Source organism: Gavialis gangeticus, unplaced genomic scaffold (assembly GCF_001723915.1).
Source record: "Gavialis gangeticus isolate Ggan-Ray unplaced genomic scaffold, GavGan_comp1, whole genome shotgun sequence".
Lineage (NCBI taxonomy): Eukaryota > Metazoa > Chordata > Crocodylia > Gavialidae > Gavialis > Gavialis gangeticus.
The window spans coordinates 155,578,837-155,604,327 of record NW_017729032.1 but is presented as its reverse complement, the minus strand read 5'-3'; the positions used below and the strand labels follow the sequence as shown (position 1 = coordinate 155,604,327).

General features: G+C 40.5%; 1 protein-coding gene across 1 annotated transcript in view; it reads right to left on the bottom strand.

Moving 5' to 3' along the window:
• LOC109303301 (gamma-aminobutyric acid receptor subunit gamma-3-like) overlaps window positions 1-25,491 on the bottom strand; it is a 128,226-nt gene that overhangs the window by 89,710 nt on the left and 13,025 nt on the right. The window contains exon 3 of the mRNA XM_019525495.1: window positions 14,502-14,569. Within this exon, the coding sequence (XP_019381040.1) occupies window positions 14,502-14,569 (68 nt within the window). The remainder of the gene's footprint in view (window positions 1-14,501; window positions 14,570-25,491) is intronic.

Sequence of the window (25,491 nt, the reverse complement as noted above, 5' to 3'; positions counted from 1 at the left end):
CCCTCCCGAGTACAATTCTGGTAAAATAGCCAAAGAAAAATGATAATATGGCAGTAAAAATGATTTTTATGACCTGGGCCAAAAATCACTTCTAGGGACCATGAGCTATGTATTATCTATCTATCTGTCTAGATAGATAGATAGATAGATATACACACAGCCAAGACCACATGCTTACTGTTTACAAATAATTAAAAAAAAAAAAACTTATGTCTTAATGCAGCTGTACAAAAAGCTAGGCAGAAAATTACTGCTTAAGACTTGAAGCTTGCTGGATAAAAAGAGCTACACTTTAAAGGAGCTGGTTACCTACCTACCACTTTCAAAACCCCATATTCTTGCAAATTATGCTAAATGCGACTAGACAATGGCATCCTCACTGTATTAACCAGAAAGACTTTACCATCTAAAAGGTCTTATTTTAGTCAATTAAGGCATTAGTCTAAGATAGCGCTCTGGGAAACAATAGCAAGTAGAACACATCAAGCTACTAATGTGGAACTTAGCTAATTGACTGTCTGAACCAGGGAATGGCTATGATTACAAGGACAGTATCCAATAGCAAATAATTATCAGCTAGCCCACTGAAAATGTAAACCCTTAGTCTCTGAGAGGGACCTGGTGCATTAAGTGGTGACCTTGTTTAAACTTTATTTGGCCATAAACTAAAGGCAAACTGTCTGAATATTGGTCCTAGTTCATTCCCATCATATCAGTTATGTGAAAATGAACAGTAATGAAATGACTTTATATCACTAACGTAGTATAAGAGTGGCTTTGTAGTGTGATGGTCCAGAGATGAGAGGCAAGGATTTTGTAGAGTGATATATTTTATTCAATTATGCATTTGCAATATAGTTAGACAAACTTCTGAATGCAAGACACTGTTTAGGTCTGCATCTGAAAGCTTGTCAACTATCTCAACTACATAGTTAGTCCATTAAAAGATATCACTATAAGGAAACCTTGCCTCATTTATACCACCAACCCTTTTTGTAATTACTATGATTTATAATAAAAATAGAATTGGATTGTGAAGATTCATTTTACTTTACTAAAAACCGGTAGAGCATAACCATGAAAATTAGATACCCCTGTTAAAATTTAAGAATGTTTCAGTAGAGTTAAGTGTTGTTGTAGCCATGATGGTTCAGGAAACATTGAGAGGCAATGTTTTGTTATGGCATCTACTGGATCAACTGTATAGTAAGAGCTGTTGGACAAGCTTTTGGGTATCAGATGTCCTTCCTCCAGTCATCTGATGAGGACAGGCACCTGATGCTTGAAAGCTTGTTGAACAGCCCTCCCTACTATGGAGTTAGTATACAGAAATTGAATGGAACTTCAGTACCTCCTCTTCCCCACAAGCCATATTTTCTATATCTTCCACAAAAATAATAAGGTTAGGAATAGTAAGGTAAGGAAATAGGAAGAGCAGGAGAAGAAACCTGGGTTGCGAGAAGAAAACAATAGATCCAAGATTCACTTACATTTTATGAAGCAGAACTATTTGTGCCTCTAACAAGTCTAACCTGTAATCAAATAAGAAATTAAACCACTCAGGAAAACATCATCCAAAAATCATCAGCATCAGGAGAAAAAATATTCCATTGGGAGGATGGTGGGAAAGAAGAGGCTAGAAATAATTAAACCACTTTGGCAGCTTGGGAGACTATTCTCCATATCTGAGAAAGTAGTAAATAAATATTAGTATGTGACTTACAATAAACCCATAATAGTCTCTATGGCTAGGGACAGAAATTACACAGAAACCAGTATAAGTGATCAGAAACTGGTTCAAAACTATAACATAAACAGAAGTTCAGTGCACATAAACCACTTTTAAAATGGCCAAAACCAGTTTAACATAAATCTGGATGGATGTAGTATCAGACTTCACTGATTTAGTTTAAATCAATTAATTGAACTTCTGTCCCAGATCCCCTCCAGATTCAAGTTAACTCACAGTCCCCCAATGTCCCAGGATGCTTTGCACCTTCCCCAGAACCACCCCCCCCACCAGCTCACAGGGTGGGCGGGCTAGTCTTGGCTTAAACTGTCTTCTCCAGCTGAGTACAGAGGTGTGCTCTAGCACCCCCTGGCTTCTGGCCCGGGCCACTTAAGGCATGTGGCTGCATTTCCAGAAACAAAAGTGAATGTCTGTTCACTTGCTTATTGGTTTAATCTACACAACTTAAACTAACCCGCAAAGATTGAATCAATTCAGCCTCTAGCTTTTTGACTGTCTATACTTAGCTTATATATCAATGCCTTGGCAAAAATGAGAAGTCACCTGTAGATTTTTTAAAGCTTGGAGGGACACTGCATTTGTTAGAGTACTCCATTCAGTAACAGAAAGAGAACTATTTGATTTGTACCAGAGCAATAATGACTGCAAGCACTTGAGATTCAAAGGATAACGTGTTAACTAAAAGTTTGACATGTCAATGAAACTTAAATTCTCTCCATTTCATTTTCTAGTATTGGAACATTACATGTAAAGACATCTGAGTAGATCGGTGACATTATCTCATGTCAGAAATAAGACAGGCATGTCAGTCACCTGAGATTTATTTTATTGCAACAGGAAAAAATGAAAAAGGCATTTTGATTCTTTGATTAGTATTGCTAAATGAAACTCACTCTTTACCAACAGAAAACACCAAACAGATTATTCTGGTGACTCAAATGAGAATTAGGGGCCATATTCTACTCAGTTACTTTATCAGTTAACTCCATTATAAATCTAGAGCTACTGTAACAACTCCACTAGAATTACTGTAGATTTGCGTGGGCATGATTGACAACTGAACCTAGTACTTTTGCAGTAGAAAACTCAGTGACAGAAGCTTATTACACTGTCATTAGGGCTGAGGAATCACATTTTATGGAGCTAAATGCCAGTCAGTTAGGGTATAGTGCTACTTTAAATCCATTGCTGAAAGAGTCCTGGAAGGCTGTATCCAAAATCCTGGACAGTACTACATAAATAGTGCAATCCATTCAGTAAGGAGTTCATTTTCTGAACACACGTGGGAAGAAACTTGATGCAAGATATAAAATAGACTTAGAAGTTCATAAAAAAAACTATTTTAGGTAAGGCAATCCCTAATTTACTTAAGGAAAAAGTGTAACACTCCTTACAGCAATTTAGCCAAACCATTTCTAAAATTAAGATTTCCAAGTTGTGTTTGAGAAAAATCTTGTTTGTCATTGGTTAAATGACAAAAACCCAAAAGCCCTTTTTTCTTAAAACTCCATTGCCTATTTTTACAGTAGTCTTGTTCAGGTATTAAGCAACTAATATTTCCTTCCATTTATGTTTTAAATGCTGCTATAATGCCTGTCACTGAATAGGGTGTACAGTCTTGGGTTCTTACTCCTTCTGTCATTCAGAGAGTTTTACCCTAGGTTAGAATATTGGAAATGAACCAAGATAAATTCAGTGTTTGCAGTTAACTAAGGATTCAGCTAAAGATGTGCTTTGACTCCCAACTTCTATATCTATAATTAACACATTTTCCAAAAGTGGTAAAACATGAGAATGTATACCTTCCGGATGTATGATATTCACTTCTATATATCTCTGTGGCAGTGCAAGTTGTACTAGCACCTCCCACTATAGCCCTGGAAGTTTTAACCCAGACAAAGAGCTTACCTGTCAGGTTATATTTAGTCACCCAAATGAGCTCAACAACATGCCAGTAGTAGACGTTACCAACATATACTAAACTCAAGCTATTCCCTTTTTTGCCCTAAGTACATTACCCTTACTATCTTCTTTTGAGACCACTAGCTGCTTATGGGCCCTTTGGTGTGGCAGGAGTTGTAAGTATATTCAACTTTTATCACTATCATTCCCTCCCAGCAGCATTTTTGTAGCCAAACATTCTTTGCCAAGATCTGAATTTCTTCATCAGCGATCTGGATGATGGGGTGGAAAGTAACCTGTTTAAATTCGCTGATGACACCAAAATTTGGGGGGAAGTGAGCACGCTAGCAGGGAGGGAGAGATTGCAGAGGGATCTGGATAGGTTACAGGGGTGGGCTAACAGGAACAGGATGCGTTTCAATACGGACAAGTGCAGGGTGCTGCACTTGGGCAGTAGGAACCAGCAGCACACTTACACAATGGGGAACTCCCTACTTGAGAGCACAGAGGCAGAAAGAGATCTTGGAGTCATTATTGACTCCAAGATGAACATGGGCCGACAATGCGAGGTCATGGTTGGCAGGGCTAACCGGACCTTGTCGTGCATCCACAGGTGCATCTCGAGTAGAGCCAAGGAGGTGATCCTCCCCCTCTACACGACGCTGGTCAGGCCACAGCTGGAGTATTGTGTCCAGTTCTGTGCGCCCCATTTCAAGAGGGATGTGGACAACATGGAGAGGGTCCAGAGGAGGGCCACCCGCATGATCCGGGGACAACAGGGCAGACCCTACAGTGAGAGACTGCGGGACCTGAACCTATTCAGCCTCCACAAGAGAAGGCTGAGGGGGGACCTGGTGACCGTCTATAAACTCACTAGGGGGGACCAGAAGGGTTTGGGGGAGACGCTGTTTCCCCTAGCGCCCGCTGGCATAACAAGGAGTAATGGGCACAAGTTGATGGAGAGGAGGTATAGATTGGACATCCGCAAGAACTACTTCACAGTTAGGGCGGCTAGGAGCTGGAACCAACTTCCAAGGGAAGTGGTGCTGGCCCCTACCCTGGGGGTCTTTAAGAAGAGGCTGGATGCCTACCTGGCTGGACTCATTTGAGTCCCGTTTTTGTTTTGGGGTTTTGTTGTTCTCCCGCCCTGGCAGGGGGTCGGGCTAGAAGATCTACTAGGTCCCTTCCGACCCTAAATCTATGAAACTATGAAACTATGAAACAGTAGAAATTAATCCATACCTTGGATGCATCAAGAGAAATCTACTGTATAGATTAAGTTTTCTAGAGTTGGTATCTTTGAGCCTAGATAACTAGACTATGATGAAATCATGATCCTGCAAAATGCCTAAGAGGCTTGGTTTTAGGCACCATAGCCCTATTAACTGAGAAGATACACTGATGTTAAATTTAAGCATGCATTTAAGTGCTTTGATGGATTCAGGTCTAGAAACTCACAGACTGTAAAGAAATAGATTGTTCTCAAGGAAAAAAAGTCAAACCTAGAAGCTTGTGAGAGTGTCAGTGAGAGAAAGAGAGAGAGAGAGAGACACAAATTTATTCTAAGTTAAAAAAAAAAAAGCATCTTTCCCAAGATATTAACTCTGTGGCTCAGAAATAGGACACATATGCAAAAGAAATTATACAACTTCTGCAGAATAACAACAGACATGACATAGTTCTGCTGCACAAGTAGCATTGTAGGCTCTACCTGAGAACAATAATAAAAATAATTCTATTAAAAATGATATTATGCTTTAAAAAAAAAAAATCAGTGGACCTTAGAGGTGGAGCAGAATACAGATGCAACTGAAACTGCGGTAGAAAACAGCTTTGCTTTAGTATATTAAAATCTGTCAGATTATGTTTTATAGCTGCAGATGTTCAATGATATATTTAATTTCTGAATAAATAGTTGTTAAGACTAAAAATGCAACAGAATGTTAGGACTTCATTACAAGTCAAGGATAACATTTTAAAGGCTAGATTTCTTGGAGGGAGAGGAGTGGGGAAATACCTCATATAGCTAGTGAACAAGAAAAAGGACTGTGGAGGGGAATGGTGTTTTGAAATTGAAGTTCTAAGAAGAAGTCTATCAATATACTAATAAACCAAAAAAGAGTCAAAAACTAGTTTTATCTTATAACACTGAGCTGTGAATAAAAAGGAAATAGAGCATACATAAAGATATATGAGCAATCAGTCTAGACAGTGGACTCAAAAGGTGATGATAAAAAGCACAAAAGAAATACTATATGAATTATATTTTCAAATTACTTGAGAATTAATGGATGAGCATTTACCTAGTGGATATGTGATTAATAATTTTATGAACAGATAATTATATTTCAGAAGTCTGCTTCTCTCACACACTCCAAAACACGCAGCTGAAGTGAAATAAGACTTCAGTTATTACAACCACAGTAGAACAACTTCGTTCATCATGTGAGACTATGACCTCAGCAGAACAATAAAGTTAAATTGACCACTATGTGTGTACACATACAACCTAGTTTTATGGAGTTTGAATTATCTATAAAGTTGCTCTGTGTTTGCATTCCTGGCTCCCTTGCTTTTAAGGAGACAGATGCTGGAGAATAACAAATACATTAATTTAAGTTTCCTACTTTGCGTCTTGCCTTGTACTTTCTCACTTTCCATTTTATTCATGCATAAGCCTACATCTGAAGATGTATGATGCCACATTAAAATGTAACATTTATGGAGCAGATGATGATCCTATGGTATTAGTGACATGAAAGGGACTTCAAGGCATATACATTTTTTTCCAGAGGCATCATTTTCAAAACAAAGTCTTAGAAAGGCCAAATACAAGAGTAGGGTATCAAAAATGTGTGATATCCAATGCATATAATGAAATTAAGTAGCAAACATGAAAAAGATCACTTAAGTAACAAATAATCAACAACAACAAAAACTCAGATTGGGATTTCTCTTGAACTTTATGAAAAATGAATTTAGGAAACCCTGATCAAGCTCATTCACATCAACACACATAAAACAATGCTGTAAACAGAATGGTTGAAGAGATTCGTGTGATAGCTATGACTACCATATCTGGCAAGTCAGAAACTAATGACATTTCACCATGAAATGGAAAGTAGTGGGCGACCAAACTTATTTCTAGAAAAAAGACATGATGAGAATAAATGTAAAGAGATACCAGGTATAAGCAAAAGGTTTTCATGTGGTTTTTACATTAAAGCAACACGTAGAATTTCTGAGCCAGCCAAGTAATGTTTCTTTTAACAGCCATACTTCATGTCCCCCGTTCTCCCTCTTCTGCCTCCTCCCCCTGGCCCCCGGGTCCTCAGTTGGATATTTATAAACTTGCCATTTTATCTTTTTAAAGAAGTGTCACCCAAAATATTTTGAATGAGGAGTGGGGGGGAGGGCAGACTCTACATTTCAAAAGATTCTTGTATAGCACTACTCACCTCTGCAGCTTTGCATGATCGTGTTCCTGTTAGAAAAGCCTTTTCCTTTAATATCATCTCTGGCCATATTGTGGCCCACCAGTTTCTCCTTCTCAGAAAGGAATAAATCACCTCCATGGCACTGATCCTTTTCTCATAGAACGGGTGGCCATTGTCCCCTCACAACGTCATGGAAACATATTAAAGCCTGTGGTTTTGTTAATGCCTCACTGAAACCACTTTCCTTTCAGCAACACCAGCTTTTAAAGATGACGAGGAAGGCTGTTCAAGGTCAGCTGACAAACTGCTCATTATGGGCATGAATCATGCTCGAAGGGCCAGTGAAGCGCATTACATCTACTCTGTGGGGTCTCAAGCCCAATATACACATGATGCAGCTGCCTTAGAATAATGCTGCGCATGCACCAGTAAACTCTCTTCCTGCTCAGGTCTAGGACTTTGGCACAAGTTACTTGTATAATGTCAGAAATCTGTGGAGTGTTCTGATGTCATAAAATTAAGGCATTTTTAGAGCAGTCTCAGGTGAAGGCATCATGTTACTTCAGACCTGCATGACTATGACTTGCCACTAGAGGGCTGGACAGGAGCCAGGACTCTATTTTTCCCCTTTGGTGGGAGAGGGGAGGGATGGTGGCATGGAGCTAGGATACAGAGAAACCAGCATGGGGTCTTCCCTCCCTCCACAGCCAGTAGGACCCCAGCCAGAGCTGAGGGTGGGAGGGGAGGAATCTTGAAAAATTGTTTGAAGTGAGGTGGTGCAGGGAGAGAGGGATAAAGAGAAAGAAGTGAAAAAAAGATTTAAAAATAAAAATGAAAGTACTAACATCTTGAATGTCTCATAGGATCATAGAAAATTAGGGTTGGAAGGAGATCATCTCATCCAACTCCCTGCTCAAAGCAGGACCGTCCCCAACTAGATCATCCCAGCGAAAGCTTTGTCTAGCCGGGTCTTAAAAAACACCAAGGATGCAGAGTCCACCACCTTTCTGGGTAGCCTGTTTCAGTGTCTTACTACGCTCCTAATGAGAAAATTCTTCCTAGCATCTAACCTAAACTTCTCTTGCTGCAACTTGAGACCATTGCTCCTTGTTCTGTCATCTGCCACCACTGAGACAGTCTAGCTCCATCCTCTTTTGAACCCCACTTCAGGTAATTGAAGGCTGCTATTAAATCCCCTCTTAGTCTCTTCTTCTCCAGACTAAATAATCCCAGTTCCCTCAGCCTGTCCTCAGAAGTCTCCATGAGTTGGGATTGGGTCAGAGTAGGCAGTGGGGTTAGGAGCAGCAGGAATTGTCTTGGCTGTCCTAACCCACACCACCACACCATGCAGCTGGGGGAAAACAGGTTTCTCTGGCTCCATGTCTTTCTGCAATTAAGTTCAGAGCAGTTGTTCACAGAAAAGGGGAGGGAAGGGGGACCACTAGGCTTCTGGAGGGTAGAAAAGGGTAGAGCAGCTGGGAGCTGTGCATCCTGAGATGCTGGAGGAATGAAAGTAAAGCATTTTACCTCCCCTGACCATTCAAAAAAATACCTTGGAACAGCGTGGGTAAAACATTTCTAATGTTTTACTTTAAATTTGGTGCACCCCTTGAGTCAAGCCCAGCACACACCCGAAAGAGGCATCACATTATTTTGACTCGAGTTTTCCAACATCTGCATAGATTGGGTACTTCAGTAAGGCTTTTTTGGTGCTTTAGATAAAAGTGCCAAATAGCCTAGCTGAAGTGCGCCATCTATACAGATGCTGTGGAGCCAGGTGGAACTAATGTGCTGTTGCTTCTGGGTTTTTTTTTATGCCTGTCAGCAGCTTTAATGCACATGAAGCAGTTGTAACACCCTTTGCTGATGTGCAGCCTAATGAAGTGCAGAAGCAATGTAAGTATGCATGATAGGTCCCTATTATATGTACACATAAAAAAAAGGAGAGGTTGACAAAATCCATCCAGAAGTGTAGGTGGAAAGAAGTTTTACATTTTATGTGTTGGCCTCTGGAAGAAGGTCTAAGCCTTCTTTAGAGAAGCTAATTTATTGTTAACACTAGTTTGGAGTGGTTATCACAGTTCAGGGAGCTCTTGCACGCACAAAAGAAAACAAAACAAAAACAAAACAGTAATTTTCAATAATACTTTCTTCCTAATCACAGCCTTAAGGGGAGGAGAAGCTTTTTGTGTCCTCTTCCCACCATTGCACTTGCGCATAGAATTAATCTCAACTGGAGTTCAAATTGTGTTACTTTCCAGCATAAATGCATCATTATGGACTAACTAGAGTTCCTGGTAGCCCGCAGTGAAGCACAAGCACCAAACACCACACTATAGTATGATCACAATCTCACATTCTGTGCATGTAACAAGGGCAGAAATATATAGCTTTGATGGCTGCAGGTTTTTTGGAGAGCCTCCAAAGTATACCTGCAAATATTGAAGCTTGGCCCACTGCTGCTTATTGGGGAATACTGGTGCTCAGATACCCCTTAAAAAGTGCATTATTTTAAGGACACTCCAATGCCACTGAAATCTGGGAAAATGCTCATCTGTTTCATTTCAGGCAAGAGTTTACTTCCATCCAGAAACAAACTGGTGATCAGAGTTTAATCACCAACCTCTGGTTCATTAGACAATCCACTACCACGCTCTCTCTCTTCCTATCAACCTACCTACCTGTTATCCTTTTAAGCCTAAACAGTCCACTAACTTTGCATTCAATCTCAATGATTTTACCATGGAAAAAAACTGGGTGGGAAAATGTTTTCCTCTCCCATAAAAATTTCAGATGTCCAGAAGTTCTGCAAGAGAGACTTTATCATCTGCATTTTCTTTCTTTTTACAAAAACCTGAGAATGACCTCTCTAGAGCAGCACAGGGGCAGGGTATTCACCTGAATCATGTGTGATCCAGGTTCAAGCCCCTGCTCTACCACTACCCTGCATTTTAAATGAGTGCTCTAAACATGAAGCAGTTGGCTTTTCTGTTCTTTTGGAGCTGTTCCACTTTGTAAAAATAATACAACATTGATATACCAGATACTTGAACCTGTGTGTCCCACATCTTGTGCCCTCTGACCAGAAACTCCTTCCTGGACTCAAAAAACTTCCTGGCCAAAACTGCACTGAAACATACTTGCCCCCCTAAAAAATAATTGAAAAAATTCCTGATCAGCTTTCTGGGAGCTGCCTTTTGGGTCTATCACATGCAGATATAATAGTACTATTAATAAGTTACAACTCCAGAGGGAAGATTGGCTATTAAACCAGTCCATTACCATTATCAATACCATTATTCAGATTATGAAACATTTTGAATGTTTTCAGGACTGGGCAGGATTATAACAGATCCCTCAAGCTTCACAAGAAACAACGTATTTTTTTTCTGAGATTCCTAGCAAGCCACTAATTATAAGGGTAAATCCTGCCAATTTCAAGTTTAGCCACGTGATGCAAAACACTGCCATAAAGGTCAGTAGGATTAAATCCTACGTGCTTGTTTTTCCATAGATTCTGTGAAACAAAATAATGTTAAAAACGTAAGATGGAATGCACAGAAGTAGTCCCTGGCCATTTAGATAGCACTTTCCTAGTAATGTCCAACCTGTAATCTGCAGTCTTTGAAATGGATTACATTGAAGAGGAACACCATTTATATTGGTAGCAGGTCCAGAAAGATAACTACTATCCCTCATGCAAATTAGTTTGGGAAGGAGCAAAGCTTGGAGGAGCTGTACTATCTTCCCATCATGGACTTTTTTCCCATTATGGAAATCATTAAATAACTTAGTGGAAAGCCTGCTGGCATCTACTAGCAAGGGAAGCCTTAATGTACAGGCCTTCAGGAAGATGATTCTGATTTCCTAACGATTATGGTGTCTCCCTGAAAAATCCAGGATAATACTTAGATACCAACACTGTATCTCTTTTGCTGGAAAGAATTGACAGGACAGTTCCTGCCTGACCACAGGGCCATGAATGACTCCTTAAAGGGATCTCCAGCAAGATTGCCTCCCCTTCAGGCACTTCCCATAGGAAATGGGAAGGAAGGGGGTTGGTCCAGCTCTGGATTAAGCACTTGATTGCTCTTCCATGGATTCAGGTGTTCACAATCAATTCATTTCAGACTTTGCCTGTGTAGTAGATTGGTTTCATCAGCTGTTTCTTTCTTGTTTCGTGTTACAAATACGAATGTGAATTTACGACTTCATGCCAAATTCTAATCCCATTAACACTGATATAATTCTAGAGTAATTCCACTAAAGTCATTGGTGTTTCTATGAATTTATGGTGATGAGTCAGATACCTTGGCCAGAGGTTCCAGATCCAGGGACCTAAAATTAATCTTCCAAATTCACATTTAGCTCCTTGAATAGCTCTGATTTTTTTTTTACAAGTGCTTAGTGATCCATAGATACCACAGGCTTCTGGTATTTGCAAACAATGAAATTTTCTGAGACAGTCATTACTACTCAAATGCTTAAATAGGACATTAGCTAACTAAATTTAGACACAAAAGGTTTACCTGTTCAACTTTCATCTTTACATTTGTCATCTCTTGCACTCACTGGCTATAGTAAAATCTTCCTTTGACAACAGAGTCATCTTTTGCATACTTTTGGAGCATTTGGGGAATGCTCCCCATAGGGAATATTGAACCAACTCCATTATTCATTCCCTTTCCATCGATCCAGGTGTTCACAATCAATTTATTTCAGACCCTGCCTGTGTAGTAGGTATGTTTCAACAGCTGATGAAACATAGCAATGGTAAAATATGAAATGGTTCAGATCTTTTGTTCAATTAATTACCACTTTATTTTAGGTCTGTTACTTTACCTATTATATTCTTGAATGAAGTTTAAAAAACACAGGTTTTCCTTCCTCTACATCAAAAAGAACACTAAGTTCAAGTAATAACACCTCCCTATGTAGTAATTAATTAAAGAATAAAAATATTCCACAAGACTGTTCCTACTTTAAAAAAACCATAACAATTTATAAAGCTAGATCACTATCACCACCACTTCACTGGGATGAGTCTTCTATATTCCTTGGATTTATTTTTGTCACTGAAATTTCTTCTTAAATCATTGTTGCTGACAAGCTCAGTTATTTTCTTCCCCCATGGCTGCTCTACCAAAGAGAAGTCTCCACATTTTGCCTGTTGCTACACTACCAATACTATCTTTGACTTTCAGTCTAATGCTGTCTAAATCTAGTCTACTTTAAAGAATACAAATATTCTAGCCACATTCCTAATTTGCAAGTATTTTATATTTTAAAAATAATTTACTATTTAACTTATGTTCTCAGCTTACTGTCAGAGGTAGCCTGAACTCAAATCATAGAATCATAGAAAATAAGGGTTGGAAGGGATCTCAGGAAGTCCATCTAGTCCAACTCCCTGCTTAAAGCAGGACCATCCCCAACTAAATCGTTCGAGTCAGGACTTTGTCAAGCTGGACCTTAAAAACCTCCAAGGATGGAGATTCCACCACCTGAGCAAACAAATCATACTTGTACTAAACCATGATATGAACCAGCAATGGTTCAAAATTAAAGTGATTTTTCCTTATCCCCACAGCTTAAGTAGTTTCTATAAAACCCTGTCTTACAGTACTGTGTTACAGAAAATGCATCTGAATCTCTAGCAACTCAGACAACAATTTACAAGGCAATTCAAGGGGCAAGAAAGAGAAATTAAGATGGGGGATTGGTGGGGGGGACCTTTCTAACCTCCTATGATAGCAATTCAGTTCCCTCTTCTCTTGAGCAGGGACATATTTATAGACACACTATAACACCGTGAGTCAGAAGAATGCATTAAAAATACATCTTTCTTTAGAAACATTGCTGTGTTTTGTAATTGCTGAAGGATAAGGTAATTAGCTGTTTATCAATTTAAAGGTGAAGCAGATGCTTCTGTTGTTTGGCATTCTGTGCTTCACCTGAAGAAATATAACCAACTGTTTCACTCTTCTATATGCTACTGTCAAGTGTTACCAGTACAGATAATTTGTTCCAGGTTTCCTGGCCAAATCTCCTAGTTTTATTGTAAATCCAATTTTCTTGGATTCTTTCCTGACCTTTAAGAGTTTTCAGATTAAGAGAATATAAGCATCAAACACACAAAACCATAGACAAGCCAGCGGGCAAAGAACTGGCGCTCAAACTGAGACAATAGTTTAAAAACCCAAAGCCTCTACTCAATACACTTAAATAACAGAACTGTTCTTTAATATTTGTATTACTATTGTGCCAACAGGTCCATGTCCCAATCAGAAACTCATTGGCTAAGTATTGAAAAGAACAAAGGAAGACTTGGTCTCTTTTTGAAGAGTTTACAATATTTTAGACAGATACAGCAAAACCCTTTCTTGTTGCCACTCCCAAATTTCTGTGCATGGATGAGTTTTAACCTATAGAAAACAAAGAACACCCACAGTCTACACATTCAAACCTGAAATATGCACACCGATGGAATAACCAAAGCCTATGACTCACCTATATCAACATCAAGTTATGAACGTCTAATTTATAGTCTAGCAACCAGACTGCAAAGCCAGACGAGCAAAAACCAGATTTTCCTGGAAGATAAAGGATCAAGTCTCAAGTTGCTGAGCTAGAAGCAACGTTTATTGAACAGATTTTTATGAATAGGTCCATCATGGTCAAATAGGAGCCACAGGTATCAGACATAGGAAACATTAGGTTGCATACTTTTCTATATTTCTGCCTCCCTAGACTGCATATACATGCTAAGGATGAACTTTCCACTAGAGTTCCAACAGAAGATTGAAGGAGAATAGTATCCTCCCATTGATTTAGAGCACAACCCTGGAGACTTGATGAAGTGGTGTAAAAAAAACCCCACCACACTAACACAGTTAAACCTGATCTTGGTACAGAATTAAAAAAGCATAAAAGTCAGGTTTCATGCCTGCATTTTTAAAGCAGGAAGTATATAAGAATGAAAAAACTTGGGTTATTTTTAAGATAAATGCAGCTTGATTATACATGGAAGTACTTCCTTTCGAACTCTATATTCTCTGTATTCCCAATCAATAGGATTTAATCAGTTTGCAACAGTAACTTCAGACTTTTAATAAAAAGAGTCTAATGTCATACATATTCTTTCCAACACTAACTTTACCATTCTAGATGTGACACACGACACATAGAGCAATAATGTCAAGTGGGGTCTTTTGTTGTTTGGAGGGATTTTTGTTTCCCAGGAAAAAAAAAGAAACAAAATAATTGTTTAAAAAGTAGGAGTACATTGAAAACAAAACTAAGCTTGCAATCAAAACATCTTATCATTGGGATAGCTATCATTTTCCCCCCAAAGCGAAGCAAGTACTATTGCCAGCATTCCAGATAAAAATCATTGTTAGCAAGATGCTTACCATATTTATTGATGATACTGGGCCAATGCTGTTAACATAAATGTCAACATCAATAACAGTTGGCTTTACTGTGAAAGAAAAACAAAAAGCAATGTTTAAGGCTAGCTTGTGGAAGGCACAGATAATAATTACAGATTCCAGTCTTCATTTAAAACAAAGAACTGCTGATAAACACAGATTATGTATTTTCAAGAATTGGCAAGTTTCCTTTAAATTGTCTTTCAGTTACACTTCCTGTATTTGGACTGCCCGCTGTAAATTACAGCCTGTATCATTCTCTCTTCATGATCTGTTTATTTCAGCAGCAGAATGGTAAACAGGCTTTTGTCATTATATAGAGTGGGCCAAATTCTTAGAGCAGGCTAAATGGCAAAGGGTAGTCCAAACTGACGAAATCAGAAATTTCTTCGAGTACCTTCAAATGAAATGTACTTCTTACTCTCCTTAGGCTTTGTCTAGAAAAGAAAGTTGTACTACTTCTAAGTTAGTTAAAATGATGTAGTTAGATTAGATCAACTTCTTTCTTTCATTTGATTAATTTGATTAATTTGACATTGTGATGAAAATTAACCAAAAGAAACCTAGTTTCAACCAAAGTAAGATTGACTTATCATAACCAGTTCAGATAAACTAGCACTAAAGGCTGCATAGACATACTTTAAGATACATTTATCCAACTTTCTCTTGTAGGCAAGGCTCTCAACACTTCCAGATTTACAGGGCCAGAAACAGATTATGAGGTATACATATCTCCTTTGATTTCTTCTCATTAATATAATCCACCTTCACATTAATTATACTGACTCTGCTGATGCCTACATGAATCTGTGTTGGCGTTATGTGGCTAGAAACCAAGTTGTAAGTCAGGTGGTGCTACTTCAGTGGGGATTGTCTTGATCTTATCTTAACTTGCACTACTTACTTTCATCCTCTTCTAGCTCCTTAGCATTCATATTAGACCAAATTAGATATCAGTAGAGTGATTATTACTATCTCTAAGGGATCTACCTTGGACTTTGCTTTGGAATTTGGTGCAGTCTGGACACTTGGATGTGAACAAATTAAATTTAAAATAAAATATACAAACTTCGTTATTTCATTAGTAATGAAATCAGCAAAATTCCCATTCAGGAGTCTGTAATCAGGATTAAAATAAAAGAATGCCAAAAAAAAAAATCTAAGATGTTACAAAAAATATTAAAATGAACAGGAAGAGTGACCAAAAGAGTACAATCCATTTCCTAATTCATAAAGCAATTTGAGGTCATGAATTCAAATTTGGCTGTAAAAATTGATTTGGAGGGATAAATTCTAAACCTGCCTAAGAAAACAAAAGGAAATCTGAACTCAATTGAACAGGCACATCTGATTAATGCAACTCTAATAGCTGATCATAAAACAGAAGTCTAGCTGCTCCTTAGTAAGGGGACCAGCTTCAAAATGTAATAACACATATAATTTAGGTCCAGAGTAGAAGTGACAAACAAAAAGCGGCAACTGTCTTACCATATCTGTCTGAATCTAAGATATCCCTAAATTCAGGATGACCCCCCCCAATAATTAGATTCTATACATGAAAAATGTATACATTTAATATAATTTTCCATGTATAGAATCTCTGTATTGGAAGATCATCTTAAATTTATCCTCCCAGAGTGGGGGAAGAGGCAATGAGTGGGGCAGTAGGAAAGACAGGCAGTGGGGGAGGCATATGGTAGGGCAGGTGATGGGGGGCAATAAGGATGTAGGCAGTGAAGGTGGGGGGGCAGTAAGGGAGCAGATGGTTGGGGGGGCAGTGGGGGCTGGCAGTAGGGAGTCATGTGGCAGAGGGGCAGGCAGTGTGGAAATAGCAGGGGAGGTATGCAGTTTGTCTCCTGTTGCCTGTCCCCCACCCCCACACTGAGCATCCTCACTTGTGCCTACCCCACACAGCCTCAGGACCCTGCCTCCCTTTTTCTCTCTGTGCTGCTTCTTCCCCCGCAGCCTCAGCTCTCTGCCTCACCTTCTGCCCTTCTTCTTCCCCTCCGAAGTCTGTACCCCTCCCCGCCTTACTGTTGCTATGGCACCAGCAAGCTTTATCCCCTCTGTAGCCTGGGGCACTGAGCTTGGCTCCAGCCTGGCCCTGCAGCAGCAGTGCCAAGTTACTACTACTGTTACAGGGCCAGGCTGGGTCCATGCTGCAGAAGTGGCACAGGGGAAAGACTGGGAACAGCAGGGATCCAATACTGTAGGGAAGGAGTGGCAGGGAGTGCAGAGGCTGTGGGGGCTAGCAGCAGCTGTGGTGCCAGCCCTGACCCAGGGTTGGGGCCAGAGCTGGAACCACAGTAGTTGCCTGCTCCCCACAGCCTCATACTCAATTCTAAGATGAGGGGCTCCTCTCACATACTAAAATCAGTGGTCATCTTTTAATCGACTAAATATGGTATATATACATTCCAGGTGGACAACAAGGCCCTGCAAAGACTTATGTACATGTTCAGCATTGCATGGGGGGAATAGTTTCACTCAAGTCAATAAACCACTCACAGGACATCAAGTTCGGGCATATGATTAAGTCCGTAGGATTAGAGCATAAGTGAGTGACATCAAATGGTGTGAAGCTTTTTTTGTGGTTGCTCTATGGTAATAGATGCACTGTAAGCAATCCATTTTTAATAAACTGAGCAAAGTTCTCTGCTGAATAAATGGACAAAGGACTATGCTCATTTATATAAGAGAAGAATTTGGCTTTCTAAGTCTCCTGGTTATATGTTATCTGGAGCACTGTAGAAGAGGACTGAGAAGAAACCTTTTGGCCTCATGTCAGCAAGTCAGGTTCTAACCTTAGAGATCACCAGTGAATTCTTATATATTCCAAATAAAAACACATCCTAGCAGATGTATAAGTTTAATAGGGCTCAAGAGGATAGAATGCTGCCTTGAACAAGATTTCAGTTTGCCAGGTACTGGCAGGAAATATATAAGTGCCATGTATTGTTCCTACAACTGTTAACAGAAGAGCCAATTATATTTTTGTATTATATTTCTATATATATATATGGTTCCTGTATAACCTAAATCTCTCCTTGATACAAGAAAAAAAAACCCTAAGGTATAGACTTTTAGATTTATCATTGCAGTAAATTTAACACAAGATACCAGATGTAATCTGAAGTTGAAAGGTTCTAGGATTATTGCACTCAAAGTGTATTGTGTTAAGAAAAAGCCAGCTGAGTCTCAATCATTTCTATATGCTACTCCTGTTACACTAATTTGCAAAACTAGAATCATTTTTATGGAAAAGGAAGAAAAAGATACACTAGCAATTATTTCAAAACCTGCTCCATTCTTGCTGCACAATCCAGTGTACACAAATGCACATCTAAATTCTAAGCTGCAGGTGAAGCCTCCTTTCCTCTTTATATGTAAAGAAAAAGTCCATACAGCCATATTGTTTGAGCAGGCAACCAAAATTTCCTTACCTCAGTAAAAGCTGAGAATAAGATCACAAATGGATACCCAATTGCCTGGTGCAGCTTTGTCAGCAGAAATAGCCAAAGATATTTCTAAAGAGCTGTCAAAAACCTTGATAGTGATTAAAGGTTGTCAACAAATAGATCAACTTTCTCAAACTACGTTCTTTGAACTATTGTTTAAAATATGGTAGTTACTTTCACTAAAAGACAATGCACACATGTCCAAATTACAGTATCATTACACTGACATCATTACACTGACATGAATTATTGCTGTCCTCTGATATTTAAGATTAATGAATTACTCATCACAAGTATTTTTTAAAATTTTCAAATACCTTCACATTAGTTAAGAAGGGTAATTATAAAGATCAAAATTGCTACAAACAAAACTGAGGCTGAGTCAGGAAAGTGCTACTATCTGTTTTACAATACCCATTCACAGAGACATTCCTCTCCTGTTTACAGAAATAGAAATCAAGAGTAACTCCACTGGCTTCACTGAAGTAGCACTTATAACCACTGGAAACCTCAAACGGCAGAACAGTCTACAGTATACAGGACAAAGGTGCACCTTACAGTGAAGCGAGCAAGAGCTCGCATCATCAGATGCTGATGAAGGTGCATCTCTACACTGCTTTCTGCCTAACTTCAGATTAACATGACTAACTACCAGTACCTCTGTAGTATGTGGGAATAATTTCCTATTGAAATTCATGGGAGTTTTCCCATCCATCTTACTGGGGTCTAGACCAGCCCCTATATCTATAAAGCTTGAACTAACCTGAGAATCAATTCAGCTGCAGGATTTTTGACTGTCTGTACTTAACCTCAGAGGAAAGCTCAGGGATACTGGATTCTGATCACTTTTTTCTAGTTATGTTATTTTTAAAACTTTTGTCCATTTAAGGTTCTCAAGATTCTTTGGCTACTGACTTATTTTTATCCAACCCATTCCACGAAAGTGAGAATATGGCTAATTGTTTCCTAAAGATAACTACAGAGATACCTGAATCTTCATATTTGAACCTATAGAGACAAAAATCACCATGCTATGCAAAGCTCATCCTAACTATTTACAAGTAAGGCAGACCTCTAATTTGCTAATGTAAAGAGAGCTTGTTGATTTCTTTCATAATCTGCAATTTCAATGAAAAAAGTATTTAAGTCCTTAAAGGTATACCATGATTAACAAATGTCAGCATTCTAAGTGATTCTATTCTTCCTTTGGATTTTGATGGGAATAACATTATGGATCAGTTAAATAATTTTTATTAGAAATAAAAGTTATTAATGACTTCATTTTCACCTTTTTGGAACTAATCATGAGAAAAAATCATGAGATCTGTTCTGTAAATCTGTCTCTGTTCTATACTCCCACTAAATTTTATTTCCTACTAACTTATTTCTGCAAAAAAAATTCTAGCAAGACTGACCCCATGGTAATTTGATATTCTTAGAAATTATTCTGTGATAATATTTTACATTATCTGGTAGTTCAAAGACTAATTAGCACATAAATTGCAATTTTTAGACTATGTGATAAGGTTTAGTTTAAATAATTACTCTGTGATTGAGGGGCAATTACTCCATTGCTATTTACTGACATGACCTATGGCTGCCATCAAATTATGTTTTTGTCCCCATAAAATGAATTGTTATAGTTACAAATTGTTACAGTTACATAAGAAGGTGTCTAGTTAAGTCAAAATAATTTTTAAATGGTAGTTTAGGGTGTTCAACACCGTAAGATGCTTTTCCAGTTGGACATTACACCTTTATATTCTTGGGCCAAATTGTACCTTTCCAGAAAAGACATAGGGATAGCAATTCATTGGCAAGCACTGCAGTTAATTTAAACTCACTATCCTCCCCCTTCCCTATTAAAAAACTCCCTCTTTAGTCACAATACCCTTGATGCTTGGATCAATTTACTCAGTTATCCTTTGTTATTTATATATGGCCTTGAATCTTGGATGTAAAACAGATTTATTAACATTAAGTGTTCAAAGCTGGAATTTCTGACTGGCCATAAGCAGTTATTTTACCGATTTAAATGTTTAACTTCCCTTTTAGTCTTTTCAGGGAGTTTTCATAGGAAGGCTTTCAGTAAAAGGTTTTCATTGATGGTTAGAGACCAGAAAAGCAATGCCGGGCTGAAGAAACGATTCTTTTCTCCCTTCTAAAACAGAGGCTGCCCCTATCTACAGATGCCTTCAGAAACCTTCCTGGAAACTGTGTGCATATCTATTATCCAGAATGCATGATTGGCATTTAAGTATTCTTCCCATTCACTCCTTTCGATATGGAACTGAAAAGAATTGATTTTTCATTTTAGTGAGGGAAACAAAAAGCCAATTATCTCAGACTGACCACAAAAAAAAAAAAATCAGTTTTGTAAACAAAATGGAAACTGGTGGTTGCAGTGGGGCAGAGGGCGTATATTTCAGTTGAACAAAATGTTTGGTTTTACCCGACAAAAGCTTCTGTTTCATTTCTGGAATTTTAAAAAAATGTTTAAATTTCTATCTTCTCAAAGAAGTTATTTGAAAATTAAGAAATGATGCAACCAGGTAACTTTGAAAATACTGAATGAAGCATTTAAACATTTCTGACATCTTCTTTTTCACCCAAAGTATTCATGGATTCAACCCAATTTGCAAAGAACTTCAATCATTTTTCAGAGCTACATTTTTCAATGAATAAACTATTCTGGCCCAAGTTTTGTCCTGCTCCATTCTTGTTTCATAAATCAACATAAGAGAACTTGTTTACTTCTCTGCATCCTGGTCAAAAGGCAACTTTTTCAAGGGAAGAAAAAAAAACCACTTACTTTTGCCAGACCTGCTTTAAGCTATACTGTATACTCTTGGAGGCAGGGACCTTCTCTTTGTTATATCTTCTGCAGTGCTTTATAAACTACAACTCTGATTCATAGCTGTCCAGCTCTCCCCATGAGACAACTCCCTCTTTAGTCCCTCTGTCCTTTCTACTTAGGGATTACTCCTGATATCATCTCTAATACTTGCAGTTCTGCTTCTTCCATAAATACAACTTCTAAGGCATGAGATGGCAGATGTGTATTTTAAATCCTTGATTGACAACTTATCTGTCCCAGTTTCCTGGTTAGGTGGAGCCTGAATGCCATCTGTCATCGGTGTCAGTAATAAGTAATAAGTTTACCTTATGTGACAGAAATATGGCAGAAGCTCTCCCCCTAGTAAGATTTAGAAAATATTTTTGACCTGTGAAGCAATCAGTAACTTCTTGCAATTATATCTGGAAAAGTCTAGCTAGAGCTAATTTAAAGAATATCAGGTATGGCAATCAGAAGTTAACTGAAATAGGTCTGCAGCCATAGTGGAGTAGTAGCCTGTAGTGCACATCAGGGTTTATTTCTGTTTGGCACTCCAAAACGCAGATCAGGTTGAGAAAGATTGAACATATTCGTAGTTCCAGCAGCAGCGATTATAATTTGGATTGTGTTTAAAATGCAGGTCTAGTCTGAAAAACGGCTGTATAAAAGGAGTACCAACTCAAGCAACAGATCTGCTCCTTAGGTACAAATAGAAGTTCTTAAATACCCTTTTAAACTCCTGTTGAGTCTTACAGAGTGAGAAAAACAAAGAATAAGAGATCTGTGTTGGGTTCCTCCTTGCTCATGAGCACAAAATCGCTTAACAGTAGTATCTACAGTGGCAATGCAACTTTATAGCTGTATGACAGGTTAATTCAGCCTAAAAATCTGATTGAGAACCACAAAGGTTCACAGAGAGGAAATAATCCAGTGGGGTGGGTTTGTAGTATAATATGCCCCAATGAGGCCTCCTCCTCCCTTACAGCCTCAGTCTGGTCCACCAATTTAAATGACAACAGGTAATAATAACTTAGTGAGCAGCAGAATAGCACCAGCAGCATCTCAGTCAGCCAAACTGTCACACAGCTTTTCTTTCCTCTCCTGCAAGAGCTCCTGTAGCAGTCACCAGAGAACTCTGTCAGCCAGCACCAGCCCTCAGGCTTAGATGTGTCCAGGGCCCTGCCTCCTTCTGGTAAGATGACCAGGGAGAGTTGCTAGGGGTGTTAGTCTAAAGTCATGGCACTGGCAGACAAGGTTCTTGGGGTCAATCAAATCTTGTATCTTTTAGTAGATGAATGGAATAGTTATAGAAATATATCTTAGCAAAGTTTTGGGTTGAAAAACCCTTCGTCAGGCTAAGGAAGCACCTGCAGTTAGTGTGTGTGCTGTTCCTGGATGGAAGGAATAATAAAGAAGCCAGAGGCTGGCATGCAATGCAGGCAAGAAAGCCAGTCAGTGAAAGAGGAAATGGAGGTGTCGGGGGTGAGGGACAGGTTGGGATGGCGGGGGAAAAGGGGATGTAGCAGCGCAGGTAAAAGTGGAGAGGTACCTGTGGGGTCAGATGTTTGGCAGGTTGTAGTGTGTCAAAATTCCAATGTCTATATTGAGTCCATGAGTTTCTGTATCTAGGAGGCTGATGAAGTGCAGTTCATAGACTCATCTGTGAAAAGTGGTTTGTAAATTCAAACAAGCACTGAACCTCACTAACCTCATCACCAAAAGCCAGCTTCCTACAGCCCACAACACACTGAATGGATCCAGACCATGACATGACAAGATACGCAAAACCTGCCAACAGCATCTCCAGTATGGAGATATCTTCACGATACAATACATATATTGCCCTAATGGAAAATACATAGAGACACCAAGCAACAACAGCGCACCAGAATGAGCACACACCGAAAATCTATCAAAAGCAACAACAGAACACTACCTGTCTCCAATCACTTAGGCCTAATCCTCAAAGAGAATTTACAAACCACTTTTCACAGGCAAGCCTATGAACTGCATTTCGTCAACCTCCTAGGTGCAGAAACTCATGAACTCAATATAAATATTGGAATTCTGACACACTACAATCTGCAACCAGCAAGCCTCAGGCCTGTCAAAGACGTGACGGGTCTGGTCTTTCCCCAGCCAGGACTGTGTGCATGCATGTGGTAGCTGGAAGTTATAGCACCTCCTACCCGCCTTTCACCAGGGGGATCCTTGGTCCTGGCATTTCCTGCAGCTGCCATGCTGCCAACAGTCCCACCAGGCCTCCAGACCCTGGCAGAGTGCAGTTTTAGACGTCATGCCCAGGACCTGGGGCCATCTCCTTCCTGACAGCCCCAGCCCATACCTCCAAGTTGGTCCTGGCATGGGAGCTCAGCAGGGACATGTTCTTCCCCTGCTGGCTGATGATGCAGTGAGTGGCTCCTCTAGCTCTGAGAGCAGGGCATTAGATGGCTTTTAAAAAATGTCAAAAGGAAATAGGTGAGGACAGACTGAGGAGGGTGGCATTCACTCTGTCTGCATCTGGAGCTTGGGGAACCCAAGCAGCATTCACCTTAAGGAATACCAGCTGCTCCACCAAACCAGGATCCAGGGAGGTGAGGTGAGTTATCACTATATCCCCAGTAATGCTAAACATGCTCTCACTTGGAACACTGGTCGGTGGACAGGACAGGTGTTCATGGGCAACTGTGGCCAGATCTGGCCACATCAGGCTATGGCTTGGCCAGTAGGCCAAGGAGTCACACAACAGTGGCTTCACATCCTTGGTGAGATAGGCAGCCATCAAGGCCTGAGTGGTACCTGCCTGATGGTGGGATCTGGTACCTCTGGACCCCACCATGGAAGCCATGCCCTTGGCCCACATTGGTAGTGCCTGTGGTGGAGGAGGAGACTGGCTGGTGTATGGTATGCTAGCATGGGACAGTGGATCCCCCTCTATCACATCCCCCCACCTCCACCATACTGCTTCGTTGACTTTCTTCACCAGCACATCCATCCATTGATTCGGGCTTTGGCTGCTGCATACGCTGCCCTTCACACTCAGGTCACACATGGTGACCAGCAGGTGAACCGTACTCTATCACAAGGGATCAAGCCATTTCCTGATGCCCTCCTTCAGCTGCCTCACCAGTGCCTGCACCTCTGGTAACAGCGCCTTGTCCCAGCCAGGAACATCGATCCCCTGGAAGCACTCCCTTTGGCTCTGAAGCTTCCTCATTACAGGGATCACCTGGCTAAGGAGAGTATTGCCAGCACTGAGGCTCTCGGTGGCCTCGAGCAAGGGCTTGAGGACCACCAAGATCTGGGAGATGGCAACCCACTCAGCTCTGTTACGGGGGCCACTGATCCCAATCTCCCTGAACAAGGCCATCTCATGGATGGCCTTCTGTTTCTCCACCAGCCTCTTGAGCATCAGGTATGTGGAGTTCCATTGAGTCTCCACATCCTACATGATTTTGTGCTGCAGGATATTCAGCTCTGCTTGTTTGTCTAGCAGCATCTTGTCTCCCTTGATGCTCCAGTGAAAGTAGCCTGCCACCTTCCTGCATTATGAAATCAGCTTGCTGGTGGTGCTGGGACCATCACCAGCAGCCCTGTCCCCCTCCAAGGTATCCCTGACAACAAGGTGCAACTTGTGTGCCATACAGCAGATGCCAAAGCTGGCATCACAGACCGCTTTGATCATATTGGCCCCATTGTCAGTGATCATGGACCCACAGGTGACCTCGACCTGCCCAACAAGCCACCTCTGAACCACATGGTTCATGGCCCCCATGATCTCTGTTGCCATGTGAGACTCATCCATCACTTCAGCTTAAAGGAGAGCCCACCAATGGCCTAACTGGTTGCACCAGTGTCTGGTGAGGGAGAAGTAGGCATGATCTCCACCCCAGCTGCTTCAGATGTCCAAGGTGAAGTGTACCTGTGGACCTGCCCTATGCAGCTCCTCCCTCAAGTACTCCCTGCATGCCTCATACAGGGAGGGCACCACTGTCCTGCTGAAGGTGGTGCATGTGGGCACGTGATATGATGGGGCCATGAGCACCATGAGCTGCCTGAACCCTGGCCGCTCAGCTAAGGAGGGCTGGCCATCGACAGCAAGCATTTCCCTAATGGTCTGGGTGATCTCACATGCCCTTGCAACATGCTCCCCCTTTCTGTCCACCTTTCCCCCACTGTTCCAGGGTGGCCTGCCTCCTCTTTGGGGGATGGGAGCTTTAGAGCAAGAGGGGGACTTCCCTTTGGGTATGCTCCCTCTGGTGCCAGGCTGAGGAGAAGCAAGGTCAAGGGGGTGGTGCCTGCAGAGATGCATCAGATTCCCCATGGTGCTCATGTGTTTTGTTCCCTTGCCCCATCTGCTTTTGGCTCAGCAGTGCAGACAGATGAACGCACATACGTTATCTGCCTGCTCAGAATGATCCCAGACCACACTACCTGCTCACTTCTGGGGCGCAGTTGCATGTGTAGATGCTGCAATTTCCCCCTCCTCATCAGGCAGAGGCAGAGCAACAGGAGGAGTGGACTCAGCTGAGCTGCTTGCCTCCACAACCTCTACCTCAGCCTCCTCTGGAGTGCCTTCTGAGGAAGAAGACCCAGCTCTAGGGGAAACTTGAGGAGTGTGCAGCACAAACTCAGATGATTCCCCCTCCTTCCCCAGAATTTCCCTTGCTATGGCACT